Below are 11404 nucleotides of genomic sequence, written 5' to 3' on the forward strand. Positions count from 1 at the left end.
TTTGCACTTGGATACAAAATCTTTCAAAATTAAGTTATTTACTATTAAAGTGACCAATTATTGGTGGAATTATCCATTGAACTATATAGAAGATAGTACATACTATTGCTATTGTTATATGCTGTTAAGGATCAATTTAATTAGTATATTTAGATGTTAAGGGCTTATATATAATATGCAAAACATCTTGGAGCCGTGTGGAAACTAGATGAGAAGGACGGTCCCTAAAATTCCCATCTTTTGAATTTATGTTACATTTTAAATATATATTTGACAATGCAAACATAAAATTAAAAAAAAATAGTTGGAGATAATATATTTATTAGCTCGAAGAGTGGACCATGCTAGTATGTGGTCCATCGGACAAGCGATTCATTGTAGGATTTTTTGGGTGCACGACTTGATAGGCCCAAATGCGGGGGGCTTAGGTGTGTACTAAATAAATTGTTTTATGTATCCCATCTAGTTAGAAGAAAGGAAAGGGGATAAAAGATATGAAAATGACAAACGATACAAAAGGAAAGACAAGAAATGAAAAAAAAAAACTATCAATTAAAAAAAAAATCAAACAAAAGAAGTTTCGTATTTAGGTATTTAGGGTGTTTTTCAATAAATAATTTTAATTCTAGAATGATATTTGATCTTGTTCCGAAGCTGAGTGGATGACTATCAAAAAATACTGCTGATGTGGTTTTTCGCGTGTGGTGGAAACGTCTCGCTCCTCCGCGGGTGGTGGAAACGCCTCGCTCTTGGAGTCACAAGTCGTTAGTGCCAAGCCGGGAGGGGGTTCCCGGCGACGGCCCTCCGACGCTCAAGTCACACAATCGACTTCAAGAAAAGAGAAAGGAATGAAGAAGTGAAATAGTGGTGCTCAGAAGCGTTTTTGCGCGTACCTCCGCAGATAACCATTCCTCTTCTTATATAGAGCTTCGATGGGTTGACTACACACTTCCCGAGCGGACGTGACTTCCCACATTTTCCTCAATAGTTAACATCGGGAAGGGATCCCTGACACCTTACCTTAAAGGGACAGACACATTTACACTAGGACGTCACAATCTTCGTCCGTACGATTTCCTGTCCATTCGCGTCGTCAGCCAGCGACATTGCCTTCTAAAAAATTGTTTAAGACATATTTCTCTTTTCTTCTTAAATGTCGACCGCTAACTTGATGGTACTTCCTTTGATCTATCCGGCCAGCCCGCTTTGTGACATTCTATATATATATTTCGATCGGATTGGACTTCATTCTCTCAACTCGTCCTAGGTTCAGATCGACCTCTTTGAACTCTTCAGCCTGGTTAGGCTGTGGGCTCGGCCTAGCCCTCGTGAGTTAACCCCACCGCTCGGCCACATGGGCCTGCCGCCCGGCTCGTCTCTTAACTGACTCTCCTCTGTATGTGACGATCATCCGATCGTTGAACCTCCCTAGTGAAAAGGCCCCACCCTACGCCATCGCCGAATCAATCTTCAATCCTAATAGGCAATACAGAACCATCTTAAAATACTTCTCTATTTCATTTTGCCTTGTATAGTTTAAAGTATTATTGCATTTCCCCTATTAGTTTGTAAAATAGAAATAAAATACTTTTCTCAATATACTTTTACGACGTTCTTAGGCCTAGATCGGTACGGTATACTGTACCCAAAGTCGAATACCGTATACCGTACCGAAAAAATCGGTATTCTAAGAAATGATACCGATACCGTACCGATATTTCGATATACCGAATTTTGGTATACCGAAATGTCGGTGCGGTATCGGTAAAATACCATCATGCCGAAGTTATATATATATTACATATAATATATAAAAAATAATTCTCTTGTAATGAAGGCAGTGATCATATAAGAACGAGAGTTGGGATTTCGGACCCAAATATGCAAGATTGAAGATTAAACCAGCAGCTAGTGGTCCCAGGGTGGTGGCTCGCCAGAGATTTGTGGAAATCTTGCCAGAAATAACTAAATGCTAGCTGGAAAAATAGGGGAAGCATATAGGCTTCAATCCCTACTAAAAATACCATAAATCCACCAAAGAAACAAAAGCTAAAACTCACCGGAAAATCGGACAAGAACTTGCGCAAGCATAACTCTCAGAATAAAGCTCGGTGATTAGATTTCTTCAGATTCAATGAAGGGGAAAAAATATTAGGGATGGAGAATAAGTTTCTAAGTTGTTGTGCATCTTCTCCGTTGACTACGTGCGGTGGTCGACTGTGGAAGGAAAGAATCGCGAGTCGCGATGTGTGCACCGACGGCGCAAGGAGAGAACATGGTTTGGGGACGTTTAGGGTTTGATTTAGGCTTTAGGGAAATCTAAATTAATCATTTAATCTATAGTTACTCGGTATTTCGATATACCGAAATATTTTAAATCGTTACCGTTACCGTTACCGACAAATTCGGTACGGTATGATACCGTACCAAATTTTTCGGTATACCGAAAATTTCGGTATATACGATATTTTTTCGATATGATTTTTCAGTATTTCGATATTTCGATATTTTTTTCCAGCCCTAGACGTTCTTACCTTAGAAGCAGTCAATAAAACACTCAATAAAAGGGAGAGCTCTTGTATTTATATTTCGTAAAATACAAGTGGTATAATGTAATTTTTTAAATGTTGACAATTAAATAATACAAAATGCTCAATAAAATAAAAATAACAAAACATTCATGTATTTTCAAAATTTCACACGCTTCGCTCGCACGAAGCTGGCTCACACGCTTCGGATATATAGAGAGAGATAGAAGGGAGGAGAGAGAAGCTGGAGAAGCTTGCTGACACGCTTCGGCCACACGATTACAGAGAGAGGTGCGGAGGGAGAAGGGGAGAGAGAGAGAGAGAGAGAGAGAGAGAGAGAAGGGGATATAGGGATTGGGGAAAGTAAGCGAGAGAGAGAGGGGAATTGGAAGGAGAGGGTGGTGCGGAGCAATAAATCGGTAATCGAGGCCACTCCGCTGCCACAGCCGTCGAGATGGCGGCGTTGCAGCAGAGTCTGTCGTCGTTCTGATCTCTCTCGCTTCGCCCAAACTGGTTCCCTTTTCGGATTTCAAGACAACCGTGGAGGATCGAAGACCGCAACAGTGAGAAGAAATTTAAGAGGCAGAAGGGGAGTAGATACGTATTTATATACGGAGAGAGAAGAATCAGGCAGCGTCGCCTGCTCCACTCGCTGCAGCTGCTGCCACCGCCGCCGTTTGCAGCACGCTTCCGGGGCAAAAAAGCAGCAGCAGAACAAAAGCATACGGCGACCATTCCGCTTCGCGCCTTCGCCTTCTTTATCGCTGGGATGGATGCAGCGATATAATTAAGGCGGTGGAGACGGAGATATGGCAGGATTCTTTCTCGGAGGAGGCAGCGGCGCCGGTGGCAGTCATCAGCCGCCGCGAAGCGGAGTCCCTCCGACCGAAGGCGGGTTCTTTCTTTATGAGCCCCGTGGCGGCGGAGGCGGCCGGGGGGAGGACGCCTCCGCTGGGTACGCTACCCGTGGGTTCGAGCTGTGGCAGCAACACGGTCAGATCTACCCCGGCGGCGGGGGCGTCTTCCCTGACGAGGCGCAACCGCGCGGCGGCGTGAGCTGCCGGGACTGCGGCAATCAGGCGAAGAAGGACTGCGTCCACCTCCGCTGCCGCACCTGCTGCCAGAGCCGCGGCTTCGCCTGCTCCACCCACGTCAAGAGCACCTGGGTGCCCGCCGCCAGGCGCCGCGAGCGCCAGCAGAATCTAGCCGGTGCCGCTCAGCTTGATCACCACCGCCACCGCGCCTCCTCCAGCAGCGACGCCGCCGCCAACGCAGTCACTGAGCCTTCCAACTCCAAGAGGCAGCGAGAGCTCACAGCGGGCAGCGCGCGACCCACCACCGCAATCGCTGTCCCATCCATGTTTGGTTGGTACTACAATTTCCGACTACTATTACCAATACTACCATTCCCCTCCACCCCTCTCCGTCCCATCAACGCAGGCAGTGTCCGATCAACACTGCTGTACTGTAATCTAAAACACTATTTGTCGAATCATATTCCGCACCTTGATTTTTCTACTCCGGTAACATTTAATCGACGCGTATAATGCAATGGTGGGCAGGAGAGCTGCAGGAGAGCTTCCCGGCGGAGGTGAGCGCTCCGGCGTCGTTCCGGTGCGTGCGGGTGAGCCACGTCGACGAGGGGGACGAAGTCTACGCCTACCAGACGGCCATAAACATCGGCGGCCACGTGTTCAAAGGGCTCCTTTATGACCACGGCCCGGAGGCAGGGCCGTCGGAGACGTATCCCCCTGGCGGAGCCTCTACTTCATCCTCCCGCCACCCCCACCTCCGCCATCCCGGCGACACCGGCTCCTCCTCCCCAACCGCCACCGCGGCGCTCGGAGACGCCGCCATTAATGCGACGGGCGTAGACCAACTGTTCGACCCGTATCCGACGCCGCTGAGCGCGTTCATGGCCGGCACGCAATTCTTCCCGCATCAACACAGACCTTGAGAGATTAATTAAAGCAGGTCCACGTCCACTCGATCTGATCTTGCTCTCCTTGTTGTTGTTGTGCACCTCAATATCATCAATTCTGTAATCCATGGAATAATCATTTAAGCTTTAGTTTTCTCTTACTCGATCGATCACTCTCCTCCTAAATTATTCTCTATCTTGTCAGCATAGAATTCGGTGTCATATTTTTTTACATTTTCCGAGAAGAATCCAGGTTTTAAGGGATTTGCAGGATATGCATATAATGCATGCTTGCTTGTGATCTCACCTTCTAAAATTTCATGCATTCTTAACTATTACAATCTAAACTTTGTTAGTAGCTCCATCTCCATTGACAGCAGGAGAGAGAGCTAGTGAAGAGATGAAGCTTCTACTCAAGTAAGTTAGATTTCTTTCTTATATTATATAAATATTAAATATTAAATATAATAAATAAATAAATAAATTTATAGAGTTGACTGTGCATTCAATTTCTTTTATAAGTTTACTGCTTTTCTGTTATATATATTAGGCACTGTAGAGCATTATTCCTTCATGATAGGACAGTAGTTGAACATGTTAATTAATCTCATTAAATTTTATTTTTCTTCCATCTATTCTGAAGCAATTATATTGTACATGACATGAACTTGTTTGAGTTGTAGGTCTTGATTTTTCTGATTTGATCAAAGTCTGAATAAATTATCTTGTTATATTTTTTTTAAACTGCAATAAAGAAAGAATATTAGTTGTGTTGATGCATTAAACTGTATTCATTGTTGATCATATTTTTTATTTCATTTGTTTTCTTGCATCTATTTTGAATGAGTTTTCTTTTGATTTGTGCAGCATTATAGGTAAGTTATTATTTATATTGATTATATATGCAAGTAGATCAAACTTCAACTTGAAGTTCTTTTTTTTTTTTAGTTTCTCTTGCAAAATGATGGTATAGTTTTTTTTTTTTTTTTAAATTCATAGTTAGTTTTTATTTGATAGATTTTAGAACCAATTTACTCATAAATGTTATGATAATTCATTTTAGGCATCATATGGCAGCCCTCAACATACCATTGGACTTTTAGATGAATTTTCGATAGAATGAATTCTTATAATGCTAATTTACCCTAAACCCTTAACTGCATGTAAAGGAATTTATAGAGTTTGTGTGATTGTGGTGTGCCATTTAGTCTAAACTATAAATGTAATAGGAATTCAAGAGAACAAGTATGTTGATTACTATTTGTAGTTTGCCCTTTGTATTCGATAATTAATGATACTGTAGTTAAATTGTATTTGAGTGTAGATTACAAAGAACATTGCTAGATAAGTTGAAGTGAGGTATACTTAACATGATCCAAAGTGTTTTAGAAGATTCTATAAAAATCAATAGTATGATAGGATTAGGTATGGCTTACATAGAATTCACTAGTTGAATCAATTGTGATTGTTAACCATGAATTGCAAAAGCATATGTACAACCTTTGATGATTAGTTTTCTTTATTCTTTTCTGAATTGATGACTTAGGATTAGTAAGATAATTTTAATTTCTTGATGCTCAGGAGTATTTCAAGAGGAAATGTAGTCTCAAAAGGATAAAATTCATTAAACTGACAAACTCATTAAATATCTTACGACTTTTAGCATATGAAAATTTCGATATATAAACATATTTATCCTTTCTTGACTTGGGACTTTTGCCATACGTCAAAGATTATTTATCTGCTTTGTCTTAGAAGGAAAATTATTATGTCCTACTCAATTGATTTGGCATAGAATCCTCTCTTGTAGTGTTGTTTGTGGAGTTAATTGAATAACAAATCTCTAATCTTCTACATTATTTCTTTGTCTATTGATACTTCATGCTCACTAGACATCTTGATTTCTAGTGATGTGAATCTATTGTTGTCTAATTTATTCCCATTTTTTTGTTTCTCACCATGAACTTAATCAGATGCCAATATGTTTTTGCCAAGATTCATGTTCTAGTTTCTCCTGTGATCGCATGCTTTTCTGCTTTGTTTTCGTTCCAACTTTCTGAAATGTTTCGGTAAAGTCTGTGTTTTTTGGTGTTATTGTCGAAAAACAAAACCCTATTGCTTGATTTCTACTTTGTCATTGTAGTTTGTTTCTGTTTTGCAGTAATTTCTGATGAGGACCATGAAACTTAATGAATGTGCAATATCGAACGGTATTTGCTGATCACAATCATACAAGAAATTCCTTCCTTTGCAGATGAACATAATTATAAAGGTTTAAACTAAAAGGAGATCTTTATGCCATGAACATGTATATATTTGCAAACTTTGGGTGTTCATAGATTGTCCTATTTTACCTTCACTATGGTAGAATAATGCTATTGCTTTCGATATATAACTCTCTTTTGTTTATGGATGTGTTAGTGTTATTTATCATAGTTAGCCTAAATGATCTTGATGCAAGATAAATCTAGAAAGAATTTTGACTGGAACCGTTGGTTCGGCGGCTCGGGATTGTTAGTTTGACGGTTCGAAATGATTGGTTCGACGGTTCTTGACAAGTTGATCGTTAATCTTAACTATCTAAGATAGTTATATTTTATAGTTTGGAACTGTTGTTCAAGATTTGTCATGGTTAGTCGGTTCGAAATGATTGGTTCGACGGTTCTTGACAAGTTGATCGTTAATCTTAACTATCTAAGATAGTTATATTTTATAGTTTGGAACTGTTGTTCAAGATTTGTCATGGTTAGTCGGTTCGAAATGATTGGTTCGACGGTTCTTGACAAGTTGATCGTTAATCTTAATTATCTAAGATAGTTACATTTTATAATTTGTTAATCTTAATTATCTAAAATAGTTACATTTTATAGTTTGGAACTGTGGTTCAAGATTTGTCATGGTTAGTCGTAGTTCAAAATTATTATTATTTTAAAAAATATTTAAAAATTATAAATTTATAAATAGATATAAAGAAAGACTTGCACTAGAATTTTATTCTTTTTCCTCTGGATTTTAAATTTCATTGATATACATAAATTATTACATATTTAAAATAAATTATTGTTTTTACACTTTTATTTGTTTAACTATTAAGAATAATGATATAATAAAAAAATATTGATTAGTTATTGAATAATTAACTAACCTACAAAATAAAAAAAATCAATTTATTATATTTTAATTGATGAGGGTATTAGATTTTCCTGTAAAGAACTCTGGCGTCTCAACAAAACGACACCCTGTTTTATCTAAACAAATTTTCATTATATATATAATCAAAGCCATCGGGTTTGCCGAAGGACATGTATTTTTTTTTCTTGTCCCAATTATTTACACCATAATTTTTGTTTTTTGTTTTCACTTGAAAAAGAATGGAGTTCCTGCAAGGGAATTGATTGAAGGACAATGTGTGTCGCTTGATCCTTCATGGGGGACACCAAATGGCCTTCCTGCTATCTTTCCGTGGTCCTTTGTCCTCCAACATAATCTCTCACCGCAGTAAACACGGCTCAAAAGTTAAAGGGGGAGATTCCTTTGCGTCGGTCCAAGTAAACTACGTGAAGTTCTCGAAATAATTTTAACGTGCCAAATTAAGAATAAATAAATAAATAAATATAATTTCATGCCAATGCATCATGGAACATGTGGCATGGCCGCATCATCGTCATCATGCCGTGCCCAATCATTGCCATGACATGCATTCATCCCATCGCCACCGCTAATCGCCTGACATGGCTGAACCAGGCGTCGGGCTTTGGCGCCTTGGGCTGTTTGATCGGAGAAGAGCCGTGTTTGGTGTCCTGGAAGAGATTGCGCCGAATGATCAAATCATTTGACTCGTCGGCCATTTCATCTTTGCTAATCATAAAGAGGCGCTTCAGGTACCCTCTTTTCCCTCCCCTTCCAAGTAAACAAGATTTTAACTCTTCTTTCCCCACTTTCAAATTACTAACTTATTTTAGTAGAGAAATTAACACCACAAAGATATTATTAATGGAAACATCAAAGCAAACACAGAAGTAAACAGACTAAATAGTTCTTGCACAAGACAGACAACCCATAGATTACTACTTACTAATACCTGTTTCTTAAGCTCCAAAGTGGATTTAAATACCATGACATAACTAGTAATTAACTTAACTAAGCGAGACGCAAGTCGTAGAACCCATACGCGATCCCTTGGAGATTGGGCTGGTTGGGTTGAACTTGGATCGCATAGATGTGCGACCCACCATCCGCGAGCACCACCGGACCATCCTGGCTGCCCGTGTCCTCGACCGCATACCCGTAAGCAGCCTGATCGCCTTCGATCTCCTGAAGATAGTCCAAACCGCAACTAACCATAATGATAACCGTAATACATTGTTTGTTCAGTAACAATAACAATCCTAACTAATTACCAGGTCTTGTAGAAGGTTCCTATGTGCTTCTTGGGCGCTCTTCAACTGCATCCAATGAAGGTTTAAGGAGACAATTAAATAACTAATTAGGCTGTTTACCGAGTTAGTTAAGTTTGACTCGGTTGGGCTCGTTTACAACCCTACCCTACTTATGGCGAACAGGGAACATTCAAGTATTATGGTTACTGAATGCCTGATTTACCCTCAATTACTGATAAATTAAACAGTCTAAACATCAGCAAGTAAAGGAAAGGAGTCAGTAGTGTTTACCTTCTTCTTATAGGTATCTGTCTGAGTTCCTATCAGATGATACTGCCATTCAACACAAAGAAACACTGAATTATTATTCAAATATTTTGCTGAAAAGTAAGTAAACAGGGTGTGCTCGGTAAAAGAAACAATATATTAATTATCTATTTTCCCCCTTCTTTTTCATGTTTTTTTAATGATCGAAAAGTAGAGAAAGAAACATGCGAGTTGAGTTGCTTACCTTCCTCTCCCTCACAACCTTCAAAGCCTCGTCTAAGTTTTGCTCAAGACCGCGCAATTCCTTGATCCCTATGCCGTCCAATCCCTCCCCCATCCTCTGCCTGCTCCGCCATCAATGCAAGAGTTCAAGAACACCACAATCTCTACTGAAATCTAACTGCACCTCGATCGCGTACCTGATCTCCTTGCGGAGGTTCCTGTTGATCTCCTTCAGGTGGTTCAGATAGTTTTGCATTTTCTGAGAACAAAGAAAGAAAAAAAAAACATCAACCAGATCAAGCTTAAGAACACAAATCAACCGAACAGGAAGAAGATCAGAGAGTTTATGCCTCGTATTGTGCGCTCCACAGGTTGATCCCAGTTACTTGCTGGTAGCGATCAAAAATCGATTTCGTTCTAAAAAAAAAGAAGCAAAATCAAATCTTTTTTCTTCAGAAAGACAGACAGAGGAGATCGGCGACAGAAACAGAATTCAAAAGGAGATCTTCGTACTCGGAGGAAGGACTGCAGTATTCGGACAGCTTCCCGGTGCTTGAGAACATGATGATGGAGACTTGCGCATCGCAGAGCACAGTGAGCTCCTTGGCCTTCTTCATGATCCCCGTCCTCCTCTTGGAGTAAGTCACCTGACGATTCGTTGGGTTCTCGATCTTCTTGATCACAATCTTTCCTCTCCCCATCTCCCCTCTCTCTCTGCGACGCCTCCTCCTCCTCCTTTTCCCTTTGTGAAGAAGAAAGAAGAAGAGAGTGGAATAGTAAAGTTGGGTGTGATGTGATGGGAGAGGGAGGAAAGGGAGGGAGATGGTGTGGCTTTTCCGTTAAGGAAAGAAAAGTGAGCTTTGGGAGTTTGATGCGTGGTCTGGTCATTCCAAAACAGTGAAAGGTTGGAAGGTGTGTGCATTGAATGGGGGTGTTGTTTACAGTTTGAGGCAAAGGATCAGACAACTTTCGCATCTCACATGCTCCTGTGGCCTCAAAATGCTGCGTGAGGTGCGCCCCAGAGTTGAATTGGGAGGTGGCAGTGACACAGTGAGTGGGAAGGTACCACTGCCAGTTCCTGTGATCAAGCTTGGGAGATAATTAATATGTTTTCTGAGTAAAAAAGGAACAAAACAAAACAAAAAAAAAAAAATGGTGATGTACGTGTTGTTTGTATAGCAAGAGAAGGAGAAGCTAGGCAGGTGAATTAGGGTTTGAGACAGTGTTCACAGTTAATGAGGTAGTGTGTTTACTTGCAACAACAGCCATAACAATCAAATATTATTTTAATTGACTATATAAATATTTCTATGTCATTGGATTTATTTCTTATTACATTATTTAAATTTAAATAAATTTTATTTTAACATTGTTAATCTCTTTTTTATGTTTATTTTTCTTATTGTATGTATCATAATTGTCATAAATTTATATCGTCAAATTGGAATAATTTTGTTTTCTCTTTAATATTTTTTTTTATTCTATCTGTTCTCTCTAACTCTCTCATGTTTAATTTACTTGCATTTGTGAAAATCTGATGAGAAGGAAAGGATCGTCATGGACTTGATTTATGTTGAATTTTAGTCCATCCAGCCACAACTGAATAGATGTGTATATGTAATGCTTATCTTTGAGTTCCTCTCCTTGAAGAGGAGAAGTAAACTTGTTGGAGAATATGAATAAGTGAATGTCTCGAAGGTTAGTTTCACGTATCCATAAGTTATAGTTTGAATTTATCTGATAGACGAATTAAACAAAAAAATCATCTGTCTGCAAAATTAATGAACTCTAAACATCTAAATTAATTACTAATAATAAGTCATTCAACTGCTTATTCTACTGATACCATTGATAATTATTTTTATTTTTTATTGTAATTTTTTTATAGCTATTTCTTATAATAGTTATGATAAAAGGATAATTATTTTCTAAGTTATTCTGGGGATAACTACTTATCTATTCTTTTTTGTAAATAATGTATTTGTTTGACCTAATCCGAATCAAATCATATGGATTACAACTCGATCGGTAAGTCGAGTAAGTTGAATGTGCTCAAGAGCCAAGTAGGTCGAACAAGTTGGGTGGGA

The 11404-nt window shown here is 39.4% G+C and overlaps 2 protein-coding genes across 2 annotated transcripts; one reads left to right on the plus strand and one right to left on the minus strand.

Annotated features, from left to right (window-relative positions):
• The first annotated feature begins 2769 nt into the window (after positions 1 to 2769).
• Positions 2770 to 4610, plus strand: LOC122043156 (protein SHI RELATED SEQUENCE 1-like). Its single transcript, XM_042603638.1, has 2 exons — positions 2770 to 3893; positions 4091 to 4610. Exons 1-2 carry the CDS (start codon positions 3338 to 3340, stop codon positions 4483 to 4485), a joined length of 951 nt encoding a protein of 316 aa, XP_042459572.1. The 5' UTR covers positions 2770 to 3337; the 3' UTR covers positions 4486 to 4610.
• A 3795-nt stretch (positions 4611 to 8405) lies between these two features.
• LOC122043157 (MADS-box transcription factor 16-like) lies at positions 8406 to 10321 on the minus strand. Its single transcript, XM_042603639.1, has 7 exons — positions 9831 to 10321; positions 9668 to 9734; positions 9515 to 9576; positions 9340 to 9439; positions 9120 to 9161; positions 8850 to 8894; positions 8406 to 8763 (listed from the first exon to the last, which is right to left on the minus strand). The coding sequence occupies exons 1-7, from the start codon at positions 10016 to 10018 to the stop codon at positions 8590 to 8592; spliced, it is 678 nt and encodes a 225-aa protein (XP_042459573.1). The 5' UTR covers positions 10019 to 10321; the 3' UTR covers positions 8406 to 8589.
• Positions 10322 to 11404: the final 1083 nt, after the last annotated feature.

This window comes from Zingiber officinale, chromosome 2A (genome assembly GCF_018446385.1).
Source record: "Zingiber officinale cultivar Zhangliang chromosome 2A, Zo_v1.1, whole genome shotgun sequence".
Lineage (NCBI taxonomy): Eukaryota > Viridiplantae > Streptophyta > Magnoliopsida > Zingiberales > Zingiberaceae > Zingiber > Zingiber officinale.